Source organism: Anolis carolinensis, chromosome 2 (assembly GCF_035594765.1).
Source record: "Anolis carolinensis isolate JA03-04 chromosome 2, rAnoCar3.1.pri, whole genome shotgun sequence".
In the NCBI taxonomy this organism is placed as follows: domain Eukaryota; kingdom Metazoa; phylum Chordata; class Lepidosauria; order Squamata; family Dactyloidae; genus Anolis; species Anolis carolinensis.
This window is the reverse complement of record NC_085842.1, coordinates 4,527,752-4,552,552: the sequence shown is the minus strand read 5'-3', so window position 1 is coordinate 4,552,552 and position 24,801 is coordinate 4,527,752. Positions and strand designations below refer to the sequence as shown.

Sequence of the window (24,801 nt, the reverse complement as noted above, 5' to 3'; positions counted from 1 at the left end):
TTTTGTTTCTGAAAGGTGACCCCAACATCTGTGTTAAATCAGAACTTATTAAAATTATTTTATTTATTTACCCTATTTATACCCTGCTATTCCATAATAACTCTGGATCACTATAAGGTAAAGGTTTCCCCTGACTTTAGGTCCAGTCATTTCTGACTGTGGGGGTTGGTTCTCATCTCCATTTCTAAGCCGAAGAGCCAGCGTTGTCCGTAGACACCTCCAAGGTCATGTGGCCGGCATGACTGCATGGAGCGCCGTTATATCACTATAACTGACCCGTAAATGGAGTATTGTTACTAGTTTTATTTTTCATTGTTGGATTGTATGTTGTGTATTTATGTTTATTACTTGTATCATTTTAAAATTGTTCTATGGTTCTGTTTTAACTATGTGTATTGTATTGTTTTTATCATGTTGGAAACCGCCCTGAGTCCCCTGAGGAGATAGGGTGGTATATAAATAAAGCTTTATTATTATTATTATTATTATTATTATTATTATTTCTCTATCCCGAAGGGAACTCAAGGCGGCTTACATATGGCAATTATTCAATGCCTTAAAAAGACATATAATTATTATTATTATTATTATTATTATTATTATTATTATTATTATTATTATTATTATTTGATGCTGGCAAGTTTGTCTTCCATGTTTGTCTCCATGAACAAGATATGAAGATTGGGAGCAGACATATTTTCTGATGGATTCTGAATTAAATGTATGGACCATATTTGAGTTTAATATTCCAGAGGAACTGTTTACTAGAAAGTTTCTATTGAAGTTGCTGTTTTTTCCATGAACTCTCTTGTAGCCCAGAGCTGGAACCCCTCTGACTTTTAAACACCACACAAGTTGAGTAATATCAACAAGCAGTATATTGAAGGATATATAAAAGCCAAGCAATAAAAAGAATATAAAAGTATAATTCAATACTTTATAAAAATACAATACAATATAAAAATATAATTCCTCAGAATATCACCAACAGTCCACGATATCCAAGATACAGGAATAAATTTGCAAATCCAAAACACAAGGCAGAATAAATCCCAAAAGTCAAAGCATAAACTTGGCACTGGAATGAGGAAGCTAAAACACACTTGGAATATTATATTAGCATAATACAATACTGGTAATAAATTACTATATTGTACTGTATCAATATACTGTAATATTATTAGAAATATTACATGTAAAATATAATATATAATTAATATTATATTGTATTATTAACATTATATCGTATCACAATATAATATTATGAATATTATATGTATATACAATATATTATAATTATATATTATTGTAAATTATATTGTGTGTATATGTGTGTGTATATATATATATATATATATACACATATATATGTGTGTGTGTGTGTGTGTGTGTGTGTATATATATATATATATATATATATATATATATATACACACACATATATATAAAATTAGCATAGCATGTTATTGCGGGGAGGAGCCTCCAGCTGATGCAAAGAGACAAGATGGAAATTGCATTGGATAATACGTAACGCTGGATAAGTGAAGGTTGGATAAGTAAGACTCTACTGTAATAGTACTCTGATGTTAATCTTTGTTAAAGTATAAACAAGTTGTTCCATTTCTTAATATGTTGACTTAAATTTGGTTTTATTTCCAGTGTTTTCCAGAGTCTCAGGGCCTTCCATGATTTCAAAGGGAGTTTATTCCTACATGTTCTGAAATGATTTCTGTAACAAAACCATGTAAAACTCTAACCGGAAGATAAAACTACTTTACATTTCTCCGTAAGAACACTTTTGACTACAATTTAAGTAAAATGCCTTACAGTTACCTGCTTCTGGTTTTCCAACTGGATCTGCTGGAAGGCTTACATCAGCCTTTTCGCCTTCTCCAAAAGGTGTTTGCACGGGTGTGGATTGCGGAGATTCTGAAAGGGCTGGAGACACTAGGACTATATTCATGTCAAATTCCTCCTCAGCCGCTGCCTCTGCAGAAAATTAGAACTCTTCGTTATACACCTATGAGCATTTTGATATGAAAAAACAAACTTAGATTAAGTACTTGCCCCTTGAAATGTGGGAATAACGTGACAAAATAACTTGTTTTAGTTTGACAGGTAACAATGGAAACAGAAATCAAATTTAAAAGACATCATTTCCCTCCTTTCAATTAGGAATAACCACACGTATGAAACCTTATGTGTTGACTGTTTATTGCCTAATTATGTTTTGTACTTGTTGTATTTTGTGTCACACCTTGAGTGTTTTGTGAGCCGCCCTGGGACCCTCTGAGAGATGGTGGCGAGATATAAATAAAGTTATTATTATTGTTATTGTTATTATTATTTTATTGTATGACACAGCAAACAAGATAGATATGCTGGATTTCATATCACAAAATCACAAGTCAAACACTTCCCAAGTGTCTAGGACTGTGTGATGTATTTTCGGATGATGCATGCAGATCCCAGTATGGTGGCCTTTTGCAGTTGGCAGATCGTGATTTTGTCAATGTCTATTGTTTCCAAATGCCGGCTGAGATCTTTTGGCACGGCACCCAATGTGCCCATCACCACCGGGACCACCTTCACTGGTTTCTGCCAGTCTTTGAAGTTCAATCTAGAGGTCCTGATAGGGGCTGAGTTTTTCCTGTTGTTTTTCATCAATGCGACTGTCACCTGGGATGGCAACATCAATGATCCAAACCTATTGTTGTTGTTGTTGTTGTTGTTGTTATTATTATTATTATTATTATTATTATTAGGAGTTGATAGCCTATCACCAACTGGTGTTTTGTTATTCTGAGGATATGTTTTTAAAACATACTACAGTAGAGTCTCGCTTATTCAACATAAACAGGACGGTAGAATGTTGGATAAGCGAAAATAAAGAAAGATTAAGGAAAAGCCTATTAAACGTCAAATTACATTATGATTTTACATATTAAGCACCAAAAAAAATCATGTTTTACAACAAATCGACAGAAAAAGCAGTTCAATACATGGTAATGTTATGTAGTAATTACTGCATTTATGAATTTAGCACCAAAACATCACAAAATATTTTAAAAATTGACTACAAAAACATGGACTACTAAAAGGCAGAATGTTGGATAAGCAAAGCTTGGGTAAGTGAGACTCTGTTGTACTTGTAATGGAAAATGCTATAACATTTAAAAAAAATACAAGAATTCATATAGATACCATTGCTTTCTGGATTAAATTGCATCACATATACCTTCTGTAGCAATCTGGGCATCAAGTAATGATGGGGACAGTCCGATGGATTCCTGACAGCATGTTCCTTCAGCTTCCAGAACGGCTGATGCTTCTCCTTCTTTGTTTCCTTGCACCCATCGTATTGGCAAACTTTGAGATTCTGTGCCGGCATCTCTCAGCAAAATCACTTCTAATTCTTTGTAGAATGGGCAGATTCTTGGAGCATTTCCAGAAATGTTATTATGGGCGAGGACCTCCTTAAACGTTTGTTGCATCATTTTGGCCCTTGTCCTGCATTCCTCCGCGTTCCTGTCGTGCCCTCTTGCCATCATTTCAGAGGCAATTTCCTCAAATACCTCAATATTCATGTGCATCACCTGCAGGACATCTTGGAATCTCTGCTGTCCCCAGATATCTAAAAGATCGCGGATTTCGTCCAGTTTCCACATAATATCTTTTCCTTTTCCCCTTTTGTGGACTTCTTGTTGTCTATCCTCATTCTTTCCTTCCTTTTCACCGACTGTTCTCACTGAAGGGGGGCATTCTAGGAAATTGCTAGTGGAATGCTGGGGAATCATATTAACTAATCCTTTTTTACAAAATGATGTTGAAACGTCTTGTGAACAGTAATGTGATGTACCAGAGGGAGGTAGTCTTTCGTAGCAATCCTGTTGAAGTGCTGTTTTCTGACTGATGCCTGAAAAATAAAGAAAATTTAGTTTAAAGTGATGTGTAGTTGCTTACACGCTAGGCTTCTTTCCCATGCAGATAAACAGCTTCGCTCTCACAGAGCCTCCTCTCACATTGTCTCTTAATGGAAAATTTTTCATTTTCAATTGACATTGTAAGACAATTTATCTCAAAAAGGAGTTCTAGCGCAGAAGACAATGAGACAGAAAATCCAATCTCATGAGAGTACAAAAGCAAAGTTTATTTTTACATAGATATGAGAAGATGCCGAAGATGGGAAATGCCTATATACCTCTATTTGTACTGTCCAACCTATCTCTGTATAATGAATGAATGTTCGCCATATATGTGTTCTGTGATCCGCCCAGAGTCCCCTTCGGGGTGAGAAGGGCGGAATATAAATACTGTAATTAAGTAAATAAATAAATAAGAACAGTTTAAATAAAACTTCTTGTCGTTACCTGCTTCTGGTTCTCCCAATGAATGTGCTGGAAGGCTGACACCAATCTTTTCATGATCTCCAAAAGGCGTTTGCACAGGTATGAACTGTGGAGATTCAGTAAGGGCTGGAGAAACCATGACTATATTCACGCCAAATTCCACTTCTACCTCTGACACTACAAAATAATAGGACTAAGTTATACATCTCTGTGTATTTTGATTCAAAATATATAGAAATTATAGTAAGTAGCTGCCCAGGTGCAAATTAAGAGTAATTACTTAACTACTGAAATATGGAAGCAAAGAGATAAAATAACATGGAAACAGAAATTAATTCTAAAAAACTTAATTTTCCCCCTTTAAATTAGGACCCAGTGTGTTTGACCCACACTGTGAACTCTAGTTGGCTGTTGTAAACTAATGTGGATGCTTGTTTGGATTTTTATATAATTTTTATATAATTTTGTTTGACTACACATAGTTTAATTTATTGATGTTAGGTTTAATTTATTGATGTTAGACTTTAAATTAATGTGAGGTTTTAATGTTATTTTTATATGTGGGGTTTCTCTGGGATTTATATGTTCAGTATTTGTTTGGTTGTGGAGTCATTGAATGTTTGCTATTTTATGTTGGAATCTGCCCTGAGTCCCCTCAGGGAGATAAGGCAGAATAAAAATAATAACAATAATTATAATAATTATTATTATTGTATAACACAGCAAACAAGATAGATATACTGGATTTCGTATCACAAAATTGCAAGTCGAACACTTCCCAAGTTGTTGTTGTTGTTGTTGTTATTATTATATTAATCGTATCAGAAGCAAATTGAGAATATACTGCAAATCGCTTCTGGTATGAGGGAATCAGCCGCCTACAAAGACATTGCCCAGGGAACGCCTGGATGTGTTACCATCTTATAGGAGGCTTCTCTCATGTCTCTGCATGGGAAGCTGGGGCTGACAGAAGGGAGCTCACCCCATGTCATGGATTTGAACCACCGACCTTCAGGTCTTCGGGTCACCAGTTCAGCCGGCACAAAGGTTTGACTTATTGAGCCACCATGGCTCCCTTGGAAGGAGTATAACCACAGGTATATCTTTTAATTAGCTGGTAGACTATGACTAATTGATGCCTGTGGTTCTGAGGATAAGTTCCTGAAACATACTACGTGTAACATAAAATGTTATAATAAAAACTGATACAATAATATGGGGTTGTTGTGTGTTTTCTGGGCTGTATTGTATGGCCATGTTCCAGAAGTATTCTCTCCTGACGTTTCGCCCACATCTATGGCAGGCATCCTCAGAGGTTGTTGTGAAATATACCTCACAATCTCTGAGGAAGTTTGCCATAGATGTGGGCGAAACGGCAGGAGAGAATGCTTCTGGAACATGGACATACAGCCCAGAAAACTCACAGCAACCCTGTGATTCCGGCAGCGAAAGCCTTTGACAACACATTGATACGATAATATACTGAGAGACCATTACTTTCTGGATTAAATTATATCACATATACCTTCTGTGGCAATCTGGGTATCAATCTGGGACAAGCCAATGGATTCCGGAAAGCGTGTCTTCTCAACTTCTGGAACTACTGATGTTTCTCCTTCTTCGTTTCCTTGCACCCAACATATTGGCAAACTTTGAGATAATCTTGCTGGTTCTGTGTTGGCATCTCTCCGTAAAATAGCTTCTAATTCTTTGTAGAACGAGCACGTTTTTGGAGTATTTCCAGGTGTCTGGTTATGGTCGAAGACCTCCTTAAATTTTAGTCGCATCATTTTGGCCTTTGTCCTGCATTCCTCCGCATTCCTGTCGTGCCCTCTTGCCATCATTTCAGAAGCAATTTCCTCAAATACCTCAATATTCCTGTGCACCCCTTGCAGGGCATCTTGAAATTTCTGCTGTCCCCATATATCTAAAAGGGCACGGATTTCGGCAAGTTTCCACAGAATACCTTTTCTCTTTTCCTTTTTTTGGGCTTCTCCTCGTTGTCCATCCTCATCCTTTCCTTTCTTTGGTCCAGCTATTCTCACTGAAGGAGGGCTTTCTAGGAAATTGCTAGCAGAATGCTGGGAAAATATTTTAACTACTCCGCTTTCATGAACTGATGTTGAACAGTAATTTGAAGTACCAGAGTGAGGTAATCTTTCGTAGCTATCCTGCTGAAGTGCTGCTTTCTGATTGATGCCTGGAAAACAAAGAAAAGGGAAGCAATGTAGACTTCAGCCAGGAAGGAACGCCAATCAACATAGCAAATTGTTTTTTTAAGGAAGTTTCCTAAGATTTGTCAAAAGAACATTTCTTATTATCTTTTTGAAATACATTTTATAGTTCTTCCGGAAAGGGAAAAATGCAACATGTATTTTCTCTATAGAATTATTATTATTATTATTATTATTATTATTATTATTATTATTATTATTTTATTTTATTTTTGTATGCCGCCTCCATCTCCCCAATGGGGACTCGGAGCAGCTCACACGGGGGCAAGTCCAATACAATCATATAATATCATAAAATCAACAGTTGAGACATCAAAGAATGCATTTAAAAACAAATTAAACAAATCATGATTTAAAATAGACATAATTAAAATATTAAACAATCATCCAAGGCATTAAAAAGTCCAATATAGGACAACAGTCTGGGCGACAGTCAAAACTGATGAAGGGAGTGTCTATTACTGAATAGAACATACATCAAATAGACACAACAAGCAGGGAAGATAAATCTGAATGGAAATCAAATTATAAAGTGACAGGGCAAGTTTCAATGTGGATATGGGCCAGGTTATAACAGACTTGTCTACTCAAAAGTCTGTTCCAACATCTATGACACATCAGAACTTATTACAAAGTGTTGCACCCCAGACCTGAGCATCACACAAGAGTTCAAAGTAAAGGCAAACCCAGAAAAGATATATAGTAAAAAGCAGGTTTTATTATTTATTATTTATTATAGTAAAAAGCAGGGATAAGGAAATAAGGTATAGAATCCAAAAAGGCACTAATCAAATGTAAATCCAAAGGCAAGCCAATTCAAGAATAGTCTCAAAATCCAAAAGCTATTTAAGTCCATAAGCAAAACTTGAACAAAGATACACAACATGAACATGGAAAAACTCCCAGTATACTTAAATCCCAAAACCCAAGACAAGAACTAGAGAACACAGGCCTGGCTGCAACTTGAAAGCCACATTGCCTGAACTGAAGAGCAAAGTGACCATTAGCTCCAAATAAACAGACATGAAAGCATTACGTCTCCCCTGGAATTTTTTGCTTTCCATGAAGCCGTGTTGACCTACGAAGCTGGCTATCCACTCAGATTTGCAGGTGAGCCTCTTGGCTTAGGTCAATGTCACCAGGTGCGTTCCCATGAGAATTGTTAGTGTGTTTTGTTGTTATAGAGTGAAATGTTAGATCAATTGTATTTTGTTGGATTGTACATCTGTGTTCCGGCAAGCTTTCCAGCAGCACAGGAGTTAATTACATGCCAGCCCTGATTGATAGCTTGCAGGGCCAATGGGTCAAGACTTCCGTTTCAACTGCATGGGAGGAACATTTGTCATGAACTGTGGGATGTGGGATGTGCCTGTAAGCACTGATTAGAGACTCGGCTTGATGAACGGACGTGCCATGCTTTTCCCTTGCCGGGGAACATGTGCCCAGAGAATGGTGGTGTTTGGAGTTGTATATAGTCTTGTAAATAAAGCCTAGTACCGCTGGGATCAGCAGTAAATCTACAACTGAAGTGTTGTTTGTCAGTGCTACTTCTGCCGGCTGCTAAAGTGATCTGACTGATGAGGAGATGGTCATTAACAAGTCAGGGCGACGGTCGTTTCTCATCTCTCCACCTGCTCCTGCCCTCCACCCGCTCCTGCCTCATCAGTTCATCTTTGCTAGAGAGGATGATTCCAACTCCCGTGACTGGCCTTGAAGGCCTTGAGGTTCAGAAGCAAATAATTATTCTCAGGCTCTGCATCGATGCCTCTCTTTATGTCTAAAGCAGTTTCACTTTCTAGCTCAAATGAGAATGAATCCCAGGGCCTGCATCAGAATGAATCCCAGGAAAGCCCACATTCACATCTGACTCTAGAGTCATCATTGAACCCATCAGTCCCTGACTGCTGGGACTGCTGTTGGGATACAACACAAAGCATGGTCTGATACAGAAGAGGTGACAGAAGAGTATGTGGAACACATCTTCTTATAAACACCCTTACTTATTCAGACAATGCTTTGTTGTTGAGAGAAGAAACATATAAATATTCTCCTACTGAGAGAAGACATATATAGATATAAAAAGAGGAATTTATACAGTTAGATTCAGAAATCCTAACAGCTGGTAAACTGGCTGGGATTTCTGTGAGTTGTAGGAACACCCGGAGACCCACAGGTTGAGAAACAGCCGGGGACCCATAGGTTGAGAAATACTGGTTAAACCCACTGCGCCATTGTGCCATCTGGTGCTCCTAACTAGCATGTTGATTATATTACAATTATCAACATACGAGTACTGTGATGCAGTCTTTGTTATAATCTAAACATGTTTCTCCATTTCTAAAACATGATATTGGTTTCTAAGAGGTTTTATTTCCAATGGTTTCTATATTCTCAGAGCCCTCTAGATTTCAACGAGTATTTACCTATGTGTTTTTAAAGGATTTCAGTAACAGAACCATTTAAAATTCTAACTAGAAGAAAGGACTGCTTTACATTAATCGGTCAGAACTATTTTGACTGCAGTTTAAATAAAATGCCTTACAGTTACCTGCTTCTGCTTCTCCAACTGGATATGCCAGAAGGCTGACAACAGTCTTCTCATCTCCTCCAAAAGAAGGTCGCTGGGGTGTGGATTGTGGAGAAACCAGAACGATATTCACGTCAAATTCCCCTTCGGCCGCTGCCTCTGCAGAAAATTAGAACTCTTAGATGTACATCTGTTTGATTTGTAGAATGAAAGTTAGATTAAGTACTTTCCCCATGAAATATGGGAATAAAGGGATAAAATAACTTGTTTTGCTTTGATGGGTAACAATAGAAACTGAAATCAAATTTTAAAAGACTTCATTTTCCCTCTTTAAATTAAGAATGACTGTAACCACAGGTATGAGATCTCATGAGTTGGTAGCCTATCAGCCTAAAAGACTGGTTTTGTTGTGGCGCAGCTGGTTAGTAGCCAGCTGCAATAAATCACTACTGACCAAGAAGTCATGAGTTCAAAGCCCAGGTCGGATTGAGTGCCCGACCATTAAATAGCCCTGCTCGTTGTTTACCTAAGCAACCTGAAAGACAGTTGCATCTGTCAAGTAGGAAACTTAGGGACCGCTTATGTGGGGAGGCTAATTTAACTCATTTAAAAGGTAAAGGTTTCCTCTGACCTTAAGTCCAGTAGTGTCTGACTCTGGGGGTTGGTGCTCATCTCCATTCTAAGCTGAAGAGCCGGCGTTCTCCATAGTCACCTCCAAGGTCATGTGGCCGGCATGACTGCACAGAGCGCCATTACCTTCCCGCCGGAGCGGTACCTATTGATCTACTCACATTGGCATGTTTTCAAACTGCTAGGTTGGCAGAAGATGGAGCTAACAGCAGGCACTCACTCCGCTCCCGGGATTTGAACCTGGGACCTTTCGATCTACAAGTTCAGCAGCTCAGTGCTTCAACACACTTCGCCACCGGGGCTCCTTTACGTCATTTACGTCACCATAAAAATGTCCAGCAGCCTGCGTGCCAGAAGATGAGGAAGTACTCCATCAAGGACTCAGCGTCACAGTTGATAATGAAGCAACAGCTCTCCTTGTGGCCAGAATTGAGCATAGCCCTCATGAAGCCAGAAGCTGGAAAATGTTAAATAGCCTCTGTGTCTCTGTCTCTCTGTGTGTGTTTGTCAATGGCATTGAATGTTTGCCTGGTATACGTACATTGTGATCCGCCCTGAGTCCCCTTCGGGGTGAGAAAGAAGGGCGGAATATAAATACTGTAAATAAATAAATAAATATGTTCTTGAAACATAGTATTCATAACAGAAAATGCCATATTTTTTTTTTAAATGGTACCAAAATACACATAGAGACCATTACTTTCTGGATTAAATTATATCACATATATACCTTCTGTGTCCACCTGGGCATCCAGTAGTGATGGGGACAATCCGATGGATTCCTGAGAGCATGTTTCTTCGACTTCCAGAATTGCCGGTGCGTCTCCTTCTTTGTTTCCTTGCACCCAACGTATTGGCAAACTCTGAGACAATATTGCTGGTTCTGTGCTGGCATCTCTCCGCAAAATAACTTCTAGTTCTTTGTAGAACAGGCAGGTTTTTGGAGCATTTCCAGATTTCTGGTTATGGTCGAAGACCTCCTTAAATTTTAGCCGCATCATTTTGGACTTGGCCCTGCATTCCTCCGCGTTCCTGTTGTGCCCTCTTGCCTTCATTTCAGCAGCAATTTCTTGAAATACCTCAATATTCCTGTGCATCACCTGCAGGGTGTCTTGATATTTCTGCTGTCCCCATATAACTAAAAGGTCACGGATTTCGGCTAGTCTCCATATTTTACCTTTTCTCTTTCTCTTTCCCTTCTTTTTGACTTCTCGTTGTCTATCCTCTTCCTTTACTTCCTTTTTTCCAGCTGTTCTCACTGAAAGGGGACTTTTTAGGAAATTGCTAATGGAATGCTGGGAAAATATTTTAACTAATTCTCTTTCGCAAAATGAGGTTGAAATGTCTTGTGAACAGTCATGTGAAGCACCACAGCGAGGTAATGTTTCGTAGCTATCCTGCTGACGGGCTGTTTTCTGATTGAAACCTGGAAAACAAAGAAAAGGAAAGCAAGGAAGCACAGGTTGGGAACCACTGCTCCAGAGGAAGGGAAATTAATAAATTCCTTACTCAGGCAGGTGACGTTCTCATAGGTTTCAATCATGACCTCCTCATACAAGGTCCTTTGGTTCTTGTCCAGCAATCTCCACTCATCCTCTGTGAAATATATGGCCACATCCTTAAAGGTCACCTGCAACAGAAATTAGCTCTCAGAAGGAGAATGACTGATCAAAACTGAAGAAAAACATATGATTCTTCACAAACAACTGATCTCTTCAAAAGACAGGAGGGAACATATTTGAATATTCTCCTATTTCTTTTCCTTTCCTAATTGCATTTTGAAGATGCATGAGAAATAAGACAAAGTTTCAATGTGCATTCCTGATGCATTACATTTCTCACATCAAAGGACATTTCAATTGAACTGTAGAAGCTCTTCCGCATAGGTCTTATCGATCTGCATTACTCACTGGCACAAATCTAGGACAAGTCTGCCGTATTGGCAGAGGTTTGGATTTCCAGCCTATATGGACAAGACATTTGAGCACATCAGGCAAAGGAAACCACAATATATTATTTCTATCCTTGAGAGTAAAAACAGGATAACAACAAACTTATTTCTTAGCAATTGTTGCCTCTAATGATGCCTCAAAACAACAGCTGCGTAAGTCAAGGGCTTGCTTCCTCCAAAGTGGTGGGTCCAGCCCTGACCCAAACCCATGAGTTCAATGTTTACTCAGCTATGTATCAAGTCCTGGAGAGGCCTAAGAGACCCTTGGAAGAAAGTCCAGCCCCACCACCCCTGGCCCTGATTGGTCACAGCAAGGTCAAGGTTGCAGGAAGGAAATGAGACACCGCAGGACAGACATCTGACCTGCCTCGGGCCTCTAACTTTGCTGACATCAAAGCACAGATGGACAAAGCAAGGAAACACTTCCTAGGTGGCTGGACCAAAGGAAGACAATCTTTCTGCCCTTGGTGGGAACTGTTTGGGATCTCTCCCAATAAAGAAAGAGTGGATGTTCACCTGTTCCAAGGACATCGTTCTTGCAGCTTCTTCAACAAAGGAGGAATTCGGTGCAGATTCTCCTCCCTCTGTGTGTCTGGAGATCATCCAGGCCAATTTTGGACCTATGAGCACCTGCAACAAGTATAAATATTTCCACATACATTTATACAATTTTCCATGGACCACCAAAAGACACTTAAATGACTCTGAGAGCCTGCCCAGTTTCTCCTATGCATTTACACATTCTTCTCAATATAATAATAATAACAACAACAACAATCGCTTTATTTATAGACCGCTATATCTCTCCAAGGGGACTCGGGGCGGTTTACATACAAAAAAGGCAAACAGAGAGAAAATAGACCAGGTTCTGCAGTATGGGGCAGGGGCTCCCCAACAACCCTCTAGGCCTCCTTGCCCATTCCTCAGCCCATGCAGCAAGGGATTCTTCTTCTGCTTTTATTCCCTCCTTAACTGGCTTTCATTGCAAGGCTGTTGGGAGAAAGCTGATGGGCCACATCGTCCTAACACTTTCCGTGCCCCCTCTTGTCCCAGATATTTTAAGAGGAATAGGTGGGAAACCTTCGACTATGGCCAAGAGGGCTTGGGCTGAAAAAAGGAGACTTGCTTCTGCTAATTTCAATAGGAAATCTTTGAAGAACTGCCAGTAAAAGAAAAAGAGCAAGGGGAGAATTTGGAGGCTCATAGTTTTCTTTGCAGAAATGTGATTCCCACCAGAGGATGGATCAGAGTTGGGATTTTTTAAAAAACAGATGGCAGTCCTGGTCTGCAGCAGGTCCTGGCTTGTTCAGGAGACTTTCCTCTACAGTTCCATTTGGCGGGAAGACTTAGCATTGAACAGTTGTGTTGTTAAAGAGCGAAGTATGGAACCCTGTGCAGAAGGTCGGTCAATGTGACTTAAGCAACGTGCAGTCATTGATTTCTTGACAGCAGAAGGTGTCACCCCAAAGGAGAAAGCCGTCACCTTCATTCTTGTAATGCGAGAGGAGTTCCTAGCAAATATCAAGTCTCTGTGCTTTCATTTCAGGCGTCAGCATCCTGGTACCCATCGTGCACAGATATTCTGATAGCCAAGCAAAGCAAAGCAACCCACACGTTCTAGTGAAATGCCGATGATGCTTGAAATTTCTCTCTGAGTGATAAGACGATCGTCCTAAATCAATCTGTCAACCTTTTGCTTGTGAAGCTTGGTAGTTGCTGTCACGGGACGTCCAACTCTTTGTTTGTCACGCAAATCAGATGTTCCCACCTCAAGATCCTTAAACTTACTCGCCCAACAACGCACAGGACTCACCTCAACACAATCACCATAAACAGCTTGCATTCTCTGAGGAATCTCCTTTGGGGTGACACCTTCTGCTGTCAAGAATTCAGTGACTGCACATGGCTTAAGTCGCATTGACTGACCGTCTGCGCAGGGTTCCATACTTCGCACTTTAACAACACAACCATCCAATGCTAAGGCTTCCCCGTCTGCGCAGGGTTCCCTACTTCGCACTTCAACAACACAACCGTTCAATGCTAAGACTTCCCTGTCTGCACAGGGTTCCCTACTTCGCACTTTAACAACACAACCGTTCAAAGCTAAAGCTTCCCTGTCTGCACAGGGTTCCATACTTTGCACTTTAACAACACAACCGTTCAAAGCTAAAGCTTCCCTGTCTGCACAGGGTTCCATACTTCGCACTTTAACAACACAACCGTTCAAAGCTAAAGCTTCCCTGTCTGCACAGGGTTCCATACTTCGCACTTTAACAACACAACCGTTCAAAGCTAAAGCTTCCCTGTCTGCACAGGGTTCCCTACTTCGCACTTTAACAACACAACCGTTCAAAGCTAAAGCTTCCCTGTCTGCACAGGGTTCCCTACTTTGCACTTTAACAACACAACCGTTCAAAGCTAAAGCTTCCCTGTCTGCACAGGGTTCCATACTTTGCACTTTAACAACACAACCGTTCAATGCTAAGGTTTCCCGTCAAATGGATCTGTAGAGGAGAGTCTACTGAACAAGCCAGGACCTACCACATACCAGGACTGCCACATGTTGAGGAGTTACCAAGGTGGAGGTATTACTTTTCATTCAACCCTTGTATTTTCGGATTATGCATGCCGATCCCAGTAAGGTGGCCTTCTGCAGTTGACAGATCATAATTTTGTCAATGTTCATTATTTTTATCATTAGACTACTCAATAGGTTTGTTTGGACAAATGAGTCCCAATCAAACACTCAAACCAGGACACATTGCAGAGGATGCCATTAGCCACTGGTGCAGGCGAAACGTCAGGACAGAGTGCTGCAGGAAGATCTAAAACAGGCCTGGGCCAACTTGGGGCCCTCCAGGTGTTTTGGACTTCAACTCCCAGAATTCCTCACAGCCTCAGGCCTCTTCCTTTTCCCCCTCAGCCGCTTACGCGGCTGAGGGGGAAAAGGAAGAGGCCTGAGGCTGTGAGGAATTCTGGGAGTTGAAGTCCAAAACACCCGGAGGGCCTAAATTGGCCCAAGCATTGTCTAAAGAAGGGAAGGGGATTATGAGGGGCAACAATTGTGGCCTGCAGAGGCCTCCCTCACCTCTTTCAGTGGAAGGCCTTCTTCCCTCCTTCCTTCTCGGTCCTTCCTCGTTGGGAGAAGAAAAAGCTCTGAGGTAAACAGTGAGGTGGAGCGGCTCCTTTAAGAACCACAGAGCCTCCCCCTCGATGTCCTAGAGAAGCAGGAAGCGTCCAGGAGGAGAGTGACGCGCTTCCAGAAAAGGGGCGGGGATACGGCACTCTCCTGCCTTTTCATTGGCGGAGGAGAATTGTGGGCGGGCGCGCGGAGTCTAAACACGCCTTCTGATAGGTGGAGGGAGAAGGAAGGAAGTTGTGCTGATGGGATTGAAGCAAAGCAGAGGCGGGAAAGGGAGAGGCCTGGGTTTGTGATTAAGACTCAGCATTCGGCCAGAACAAATTACAGTACTTTTTCCCGACAATTACAGTAGAGTCTCCCTTATCCAACATAAACGGGCCGGCAGAAAGTTGGATAAGCGAATATGTTGGATAATAAGGAGAGATTAAGAAAAAAGTCTATTAAACATCAAAATAGGTTATGATTTTACAAATTAAGCACCAAAACATCATGTTATACAACAAATTTGACAGAAAAAGTAGTTCACTACACATTAATGCTATGTAGTAATTACTGTATTTACGAATTTAGCACCAAAATATCACAATGCATCGAAAATATTGACTACAAAAAGGCGTTGGATAATCCAGAACATTGGATAAGTGAGTGCTGGATAAGTGAGACTCTACATTAACTATTAAAATCTGTATTTTTCTACTACATTGGCCCTGGTCGCCCCACCAGCTCAATAGACACTTTGAACAATGATCGATCGATCTATTTGCCCCCAAGGACTCAGAGACAAAGACACGGAGGCTATTTAACATTTTCCAGCTTCTGGCTTCATGAGGGTATTATGCTCAATTCCCTGCTGCTTCATCATCCACTGTGACACCGAGTCCTTGATGGAGTACTTCCTCTTCTGCACACATGCTGCTGGACGTTTTTATGGTGACATAAATTAGTTAAATTAGCCTCCCCGCATAAGCGGTGTCTAAATTTTCCTACTTGACAGATGCAACGGTCTTTCAGGTTACTTAGGTAAACAATGAGCTAGGCTATTTAATGGTCCGGCACTCAATCCATCCTGGGCTTCAAACTCATGACCTCTCGGTCAGTAGTGATTTATTGCAGCTGGCTACTAACCAGCTGCGCCACAGCCCAGCCCTTGAATGTTTTCCTTTTATGTTTGGAATACGCCCCGAGTCCCTCCAAGGAGATAGGGTTGAATATTTAAAAGTATCAGTATTGTTATGTTACTTTTTTTTTTCGTGTCAGGAGCGACTTGAGAAACTGCAAGTTGCTTCTGGTGTGAGATAATTGGCTGTCTGCAAGGACGTTGCCCAGGGGATGCCCAGATGTTTTGATGTTTTTATCATCCTTGTGGGAGGCTTCTCTCATGTCCCCGCATGGAGCTGGAGCTGATAGAGGGAGCTCATCTGTGCTCTCCCCGGGTGGGATTCGAACCTGGCAGCACAACCTTCAAGTCACAAGGCTTTAATCCACTACGCCACCAGGGGCTCCCCATGTTACTATTAAAAGTGAAGCAGATCTCAACTGTGAAAAAAGACAACTGACACATAGGTAGGTTATTTAACAGACCAGATAGGGAAACAAGAAGTCTCCCTATATTTCAAAACAGCAGAAGACACAATAATAATACAATAAAATTTTATTTACAGTAGAGTCTCATTTATCCAAGACTTGCTTATCCAAGGTTCTGGATTATCTGAGGCATTTTTGTAGTCAATGTTTTCAATATACAGTAGAGTCTCACTTATCCAACATAAACGGCCGGCAGAATGTTGGATAAGTGAATATGTTGAATAATAAGGAGGGATTAAGGAAAAGCCTATTAAACATCAAATAAGGTTATGATTTTACAAATTAAGCACCAAAACATGTTATACAACAAATTTGACAGAAAAAGTAGTTCAATACGCAGTAATGCTATGTAGTAATTACGAATTTCGCACCAAAATATCACGATATATTGAAAACATTGACTACAAAAATGGCTTGGATAATCCAGAACGTTGGATAAGTGAGTGTTGGATAAGTGAGACTCTACTGTACCGTGTTATTTTGGTGCTAAATTCATAAATACAGTAATTACAACATAACACTACTGTGTATTGAACTACTTTTTCTGTCAAATGTGTTGTATAACATGATGTTTTGGTGCTTAATTTGTAAAATCATAACCTAATTTGATGTTTAATAGGCTTTTCCTTAACCCCTCCTTATTATCCAACATATTTGCTTATCCAAGGTTCTGCTGGCCAGTTTAGCTTGGATAAGTGAGACTCTACTGTATAAGCGAGTAATACTTCCTGGTACACTGTTTATTCAGAGCAGGGACTCCTACTGAAATAAGAATGAAAAAAGTCATAAAACAGTGATTTTTAATTCAATTTGAAAAATATTGCTACAAAACTTTTTGGAACACAGAAACAAACATAAAAAATAACATAGGACTGCTTCCTAGTAGAACGTAGAAAGGATGTCGCTCACATTGCTTTCACAGTGATCAATCCTTAACCACTCCAGGAATTGCAACCAGAATAGTTTTTCCTCTGAACTAAAAACTGTATCAGCAACAAAAGGAACACAATATAATGCTTAGAACTTCATATGTCTGCCTGCAGCTGTAACCAATCAGAAAATACAAAATGCATGCCAGTATAGTAAACACAAATAACTAGGGGCTGTACGGTTTCTTTTTCTTCTTTTCCCTTTCACTCTTTCTTGTCCCCTCTGTGTCCTCGGCATGCAAGGCATCAGACAGCTCTCTCTGTGCCACAGCCAGCTGGCTGGATGCAGGTGCTGGTTCCGAAATGTATGCTGTGACAGGGTTGCTGATGGAGGGAGTCTCTCCTTGGCTCACTCCCCTGAAAAGATCAAGGAGTGGTTGTACCTGGCTAACCGCACTAGTACTGGCCATGTCAAGATCAGTCTGGCTGGGTGGTGGAATTCGATGTCTACTTCCGGACGGAGATCTAGACACGGAATCCTGTGGCTCTTGCGCTGCTGCTCTGTTACAGCAAGTTGTAGTATGCGTGCAACACTGCCTCTCCACTCGCGACTGTTCCAAAACGTCACGTATCAGTTTCTCGATTGCGTCGAACCTCTGTTGGGACGCTCTACTCTCCTCCTCAAAGTAATGAAAAAAGCTAAGAAGTATCTGCCTGTCCTTGGCGGTGTCCTCGCGCATGGCTTCGCGCTGCAGTTTGGCCTGCTCGTTAGCATTCTGCATGATTGCCATAGCGATATTTTCACCCCGTCGACCTCGTTTTCTGGTCCTTAGATTCTGTAAACGTTTGCCAGGAGAGCGTGCTGCCTTTGCCAGGGGATCCTCTCCTATAAATAAACATACGTAAAGGTTAAGGTAAAGATTTTCCCCTGACATTAAGTCTAGTCATGTCCGACTCTGGGTGTTGGTGCTCATCTCCATTTCTAAGCCGAAGAGCTGGCGTTGTCCATAGACACCTCCTGAGTCATGTGGCCGGCATAACTTCATGGAGCGCCATTACCTTCCCACTGGAGCAGTACCTATTGATCTTCTCACATTTGCATGTTTTCAAACTGCTAGGTTGGCAGAAGCTGGGGCTAACAGCAGGAGTTCACCCCGCTCCCTGGATTCAATCCGCCTACCATTCGGTCAGCTCTGTTAGTCTATGTCAGCCCAATTTACTACCATAGGCTACCATAATCCAACCCACACAACTGTGTTGAACTTCAGTTGGCTTTTTATAAATTACTGTGAACATTTATATTTTATGTCACTATATACAGTAGAGTCTCACTTATCCAACATAAACGGGCCGGCAGAACGTTGGATAAGCGAATATGTTGGATAATAAGGAGAGATTAAGGAGAAGCCTATTAAACATCAAATTAGGTTATGATTTTACAAATTAAGCACTAAAACATCATGTTGTACAACAAATTTGACAGAAAAAGTAGTTCAATACTTAGTAATGTTATGTTGTAATTACTGTATTTATGAATTTAGCACCAAAATATCATGATATATTGAAAACATTGACTACAAAAATGCGTTGGATAATCCAGAATGTTGGATAAGCGAATGTTGGATAAGTGAGACTCTACTGTAGATTGTGTCTGACTATATAATTATAATTATTACTTTATTTTATTTTTGTACCCTGCCTCCATCTCCCTGAAGGGACTCGGGTGGTTTACATGGGGACAAACCCAATCAACATAATTAAAATAACACACTGTCACACATTAAACAGTATCATAGAACAGAATAAAAACGACGACGTTATAACAGAGTATAAGGCAGTCATTGAACCAACAACCAATGAACCTGAGATACCAGTCAATTTCTGGGCATGGGTGTGGAGACTGGATTCTCATGTACGTGGGAAAATTGCAAATTAAAAAAAAACACACTGTTACCTGAGAGAACACCTTCCTAGGTCCTCCGCTGGAAGTGGTCATACAAATGCCTAGATAAGTATCTCTCTAGGAATCTGTAGGTCGTCCAGAGTAACACTATATTCAAATTCCAGCAGTAGTAAACCACAGGATAGAGCTGGAGGACCTAGAGCTCCCTAAAGAAAACATATTCATCAAATCTGCAAAAAGTAAACTTGGAAACATGGAAGGCTAACTAGAAAGATGGAAGGCCTGTGAAAACAGGCATTAAACTGAGAAACTTACTGGTTTAATTTTATATTGGTTTAATGTATCAATGTTATGTTCAATTCACTGATATTAGGTTTAATTTGATGTTAGGTTTTAATGCTGTTTCCATATGTGGGGTCTTGTTGAGATTTTATGCCAATATCTGTTGTATGAAGGCATTGAATGTATGCCATTGTTTTTTGGAATATGCCCGAGTCCCTTCGGGGTGATAGGGCGGAATAGAAACAAAGATGATGGTTGTTGTTGTTGCTTTTATTGTTATTATTATTATTATTATTATTATTACAAGCTTAACAGTTTAAACTGCTGTGCCACCGGGGCCTCCTTAATAAAGATATGAGTAAGCTGGTGAGTAGCGAGCTGCAATAAATCACTATGACCAAGAGGTCATGAGTTCGAGGCCAGCCTGTGTCAGAGTGAGCACCCGACCATTAAAATAAAAAATAGCCCCTGCTCGTTGCTGATCTAAGCAACCTGAAAGATAGTTGCATCTATCAAGTAGGAAATTTAGGTACCACTATGTGGGGAGCCTAATTTAACTAATTTACGACACCATAAAAATCATCCAGCAACGTTTGGAATGAGGAAGTATCCAAGAACTCAGCATCACAGTGGATGATGAAGCAGCTGCTCCTCCTGTGTCCGGAATCAAGCACACCCTCAGGAAGCTGGAGAAGGTTAAATTGCCTCTGTATCTGTCTCTGTTCATATGGCATTGAATGTTTGCCTTGTATCTGTACATTGTGATCTGCCCTGAGTCCCCTTTGGGGTGAGAAGAGCAGAATATAAATACTGTAAATAATAATAATATCAAATCCATTTAAATACCTGCTCTTTATGTTATCTGATACTGCTGTCATAACTTTAAGGGCAGCATTTCATAGGAAAACTAGTTTTGTCCCAGTTCCTTAGTTCAATACTGTTAAGACGAATTGAAAGGGGAACCAACTTACTTTCTTGTTTTGGTGACTGCTCGCTGTGGTTTGGGGTCTCTGGTTCTCCCTCATCTTCAGCGTCGCTTGTTACGGGTGTCACTGAAGGCGATCCCACAAGGGCAGGGGGAACATGGATGTTCACTGGTTCCAAAACCTCTCCATTGGCTTCTTCTGCAATTATATGCAACATTTATGAGTGAAGCGTTACATCAGTGGTTTTCAACCGTTCTAATACCGTAACCCCTAAATATAGTTCCTCCTGTTGTGGTTACCCCCAACCATAAAATTAATTTCGTTGCTACTTCATAACTGTAATTTTGCTACTGTTATGAATCGTAATGTACATATCTGATACGCAGGATGTATTTTCATTGTTACAAATTGAACATAATTAAAGCATAGTGACAAAAACAATATGTTTGGGGGAGTATGGACAATGGATGATGAGATTTGCAGTACTTTCAACCGTTTCAGCTCAGATTTCCACAGAACACTGAGACACCTGGACCAAACTTGGCGGCACACAGAACCCCCATGTCCAACAGAAAATACTGGAGAAGTTTGGGGAAAATAGACCCAGACATTTGGGAGTTGCAGTTGCACCTGTGTTCATTTTAGATTGATCTGTTTTTACTGCTGTTTTATGATATGTTTGTTCCTTCATGCCGTTGTATGTTGTTTTGACAACTGACTGTTTTGTACATGCTGGAAACCGCCCTAAGTCCTCTCAAGGAGATGGAGTGGTATATAAATAAAGGATGATGATGATGATGATGATAATGATTATACTCTTCTTTAGCACTTTCCAATTCTGAGGTCTGCTGTTTTATCTACAGCAATTGCTGTATTTTACTTTTTTTAACCGGGGGTACTGTGAATTTATGATGTTGTGTTGACTATTTATTGCTGATGTTTGGTTTTGCACTTGTATTTTGTGTCACACCTTGAGTGTTTTGTGAGCCGCCCCGAGTCCCTCTGGGAGATTGTGGCAGGATATAAATAAATTATTATTATTATTATTATTGCCTTATTATTATTGTTGTTGGTGCAGTTATTATTATTATAACTGCACCAACAATGGAATTCAACCAAACATAGCATATAGAACTCCCATGACCAATAGAAAATACTGGAGAGGTTTGGGGAAAATAGACCCAGACTGCACCTTTAATATTACTTACTGAGGAGAAGTAATAAGGAATCTTCCTCATTGTCTTCCATTCCTGTGCATTAAGGAGACAAAAAGCGAAATCACTTATTACGACTGATGGATAAAGACATGAGACGTACATTTTTTACAGCGGGGGGGAAAAGGTTAAATAACTTCTGATCTAATAAAGTTATATAACGTTTTTCCTGCTATAGGGTTTCTATGAATAGGTAAAGACATGGTAAGTTGAAACACTTTGAAAATATTACAGAAGCACAGCTCCTTAGAGGGGAGGTACTTGGGATACTGCAAAAGGAGCTGTCACTTTTCCTTGTGAGCATTATCTATAACAATGGTGGGATATTAGTGCCAGAAATACCTTCCGCTGTAATCAGTGAAGGACCAGTAGCCTGTGAATCCAGTACTGACTCCTGGGAACATGTCTCTTCCGAAGTGTTTGCATCCAAATCTTGGGTCAGAGGAAGTTCCTCTCTTCGGACTGGACAACTTCTGGAGATCCTGGGAGTGTAGATGCTTGCATCTACTTTGAGAATGTTTTCCAGCTCGGCATAAAAGGCACATGTTCTTGGAGCATTTCCCGAGCATTTATTATGTTCCTGTACTCTCTTGTACTCGAGCCTCATTGTCTTCGTTTTGTAGCGGCACTCTTCAGCAGTCCGTCTGTGGCCCCTTTCCTGCATCTGTTCTGCTATTCCTTCAAACACATCTATGTTTTTATGGACCGCTCTCAGTGCATCCTGCACTTTTTTCTCCCCCCAAATGTCAAGCAAATCTTGGATTTCATGGAACCGCCAGTGGGTCCCCTTTCCTTTTCCTTTCGCTTTTGATGCTCTGGCTTTCAGTTCCATCACTGCTGTGTAATATGAAATTCCCAACAGAATGACTGCTAGTGTGTCTGGCACTTCTTTTTTTGCCTTCCGTAATATTACAGTTCAAGTACTGCCCCTCGGTCCGATGGACTGTCCAAAATGCCACACGGCATGGGCAGCGGTTGTACTTGTCCGTTCAATGGTGTATTGAAGAACCTAATCTACCTGTAAAACAAATAAAATATATTACAGTCTTTTTTGTTTAAAATGTGTTAAGTAAAAAATATGAAATTAGCGAAGATGTACAATTGCACTGATAAATGCTGGAAATGTGGGAAAGAAAAAGGCACATTTTACCACCTGTGGTGGTAATGCATGAAAGTAAACAACTACTGGAAACAGATTCATGTACATCTAGAAAAGATATTAAATACGAATTTTAAAATGACACCACAAATGTACCTTTTGAACATGCCCAAAGAAGAATTGGAAAGGAAATGCAGAAGAATTTTGTTTTACGTGACAGTGGCAGCTCGGATAGTATACGCTAGATATTGGAAAACCTCAGAGGTACCTCCCTTAGCAGAACTGGAACAATATATTTCAGAGTTGCTAATAATGGATAAAATAACTGTACTCTTGAGGAGAACCGTTAGAGAACTTTATTAATGAATGGCAACCAATGATCCAATATCTTAATATAAAATTAATTTTAAAATGTACATAGAGGAAGCTAATAGACTGAAGACAAGGAGGACATCGATATTAATTTGGAACTTATAATATTTTTATATGCACTATTCAAATAGAAGACTGTGACCCCTTATTGAAAATATATTGTCTAAGAAATGATTATGAAAGACTAATAGATGAAAGTATTGCACTGCATGCAACTAACACTTGCAATGTATGTTATTTGAATGAATTAAAATAAATAAACATAAATGAAAAATAGTGTTATACAGGGTGTTTGAAAAAGAACTTCCTATTCACCATTTGTATAGTGTGTATTACTGTTTAGAAATATGGAAAAGACAAGTAGTAGTAGGTGGGCTTTCCGTTACCATGCAGTAACAGCTAAAACAGTATGCAAATTGTAAGGTGAATATCTGTCTTCCTCTTTCGAACCCTGATCAGCTGGTCAGGGGGGTTCACAGTGCAAACTTCTGTCCAATCTTGGAGGGGGCAAATTGCTGCTGGAAGAGGGTTACCTACCTCCATAAAGGAAATATATGTCACCCTCAAATCTCCCAATAAATGCAATATGTAAGGGAGGCCTGAGTGCCCTGTTTGGTCCCAGCACATTATTGGTGGGGGTCATGGTGTCGCATCACCCAGGGGTTTTATAAGTCCCTAGAAGGCATAGTAAATTCTTTCTTAACCCCACAACTTTGTTCCGTTGGTTATAGGGGTACAGTGTGCCAAGAATTGCCCTAATCCACTGCTGGTGAGGCACAGAGACCTCTTGGACTGTTGTTGAACACTACATCTCATAACCTACAACATACTTATGTCAAGGTCTCTTCCCCCCCCCCCCTCCTAAATCACCCTAAATCGGGAATATCAGGTATGCGTTGCAAGATTGGCTCAGAACCATCATCATTGGAGATCGCTGTGCTACTGGGAGGTAAATGGACTACAACTCCCCATAGTCATGGGGAATACCCCCCAAACTCCTCCATACTTTTCAGGTATTAATATGTGCCATGCTTGGTGCAGTTTACGACATTCTTAGTTATTCTGGTACTTTTTATTTTTTTTGCAATTATTTTTCGTTCTTGCCCTGCTACTGTGTGCTTTTCAATAGTTGATAATACATAAAGAATTCCTTAGTGAACTTCCAGTAGATCCTTAACTTTTGATCAGTCTGCCCAAGAAGTAATACAGCTTTTGGACATGTCTCGTGCTATATAGGAAGCTCCACCAATGGGTTAGAGACCACAGTGCTGTCAAAAAATGAAATCCACTGAAAAGTGGAACCCAGATCATTCTAGATAGAAAATCTAAAAAATTTTGGCACAGTAAAATACACAGCACACTATTATCATTTTTGAAAGTGTGCTAAAGCAATACGATCATTGCACACATTCAAAAATGAGTCAAGGAGTCCACACTCTTCATAAGCAAGCCTTAGAACTACACACTTGTGCACAAGCAATCAAGTGAGACTCTTGGGCAGTTATACCCGCAGCTATCCACTTTGACTGCACCAAAGCTAGGGGTCCTGGCAATTGCCTGGTTATTGCATGAGGCATTGTGTGTCTTTTGATGTGCGATAACAGCAGTAAGGTACTCTGAACAGCTATTCCTAAGGAAAATAAGTCTTGCATGTTGGTTAGACTGTTTACTTCCTGTGGAAAGAACAACTTTGTGTCTGCGTTGTTTTTGTTCCTGCGG

General features: G+C 40.2%; 2 protein-coding genes across 4 annotated transcripts in view; both read right to left on the bottom strand.

The window, feature by feature from the left end:
* The window catches only part of LOC100566453 (uncharacterized), a 44,190-nt gene extending 29,333 nt beyond the window's left edge, over positions 1-14,857 (bottom strand). Inside the window, exons 1-9 of the mRNA XM_003229000.4 lie at positions 14,780-14,857; positions 12,208-12,321; positions 11,250-11,370; positions 10,471-11,166; positions 9,132-9,269; positions 5,875-6,549; positions 4,371-4,526; positions 3,239-3,916; positions 1,834-1,989 (exon numbers count right to left, since the gene is read on the bottom strand). Coding sequence (XP_003229048.3) covers positions 1,834-1,989; positions 3,239-3,916; positions 4,371-4,526; positions 5,875-6,549; positions 9,132-9,269; positions 10,471-11,166; positions 11,250-11,370; positions 12,208-12,294 — 2,707 coding nt within the window. The 5' untranslated portion in view covers positions 12,295-12,321; positions 14,780-14,857. The remainder of the gene's footprint in view (positions 1-1,833; positions 1,990-3,238; positions 3,917-4,370; positions 4,527-5,874; positions 6,550-9,131; positions 9,270-10,470; positions 11,167-11,249; positions 11,371-12,207; positions 12,322-14,779) is intronic.
* Positions 14,858-17,200: 2,343 nt separating this feature from the next.
* Positions 17,201-24,801, bottom strand: part of LOC100566263 (uncharacterized) — a 31,194-nt gene continuing 23,593 nt past the window's right edge. For all 3 annotated transcript variants that reach the window (XM_062972904.1, XM_062972903.1, XM_062972905.1), the window contains exons 2-5: positions 21,954-22,629; positions 21,606-21,647; positions 20,443-20,595; positions 17,201-18,172 (exon numbers count right to left, since the gene is read on the bottom strand). In XM_062972904.1, the coding sequence (XP_062828974.1) occupies positions 17,514-18,172; positions 20,443-20,595; positions 21,606-21,647; positions 21,954-22,443 (1,344 nt within the window). In that variant the 5' untranslated portion in view covers positions 22,444-22,629 and the 3' untranslated portion in view covers positions 17,201-17,513. The remainder of the gene's footprint in view (positions 18,173-20,442; positions 20,596-21,605; positions 21,648-21,953; positions 22,630-24,801) is intronic.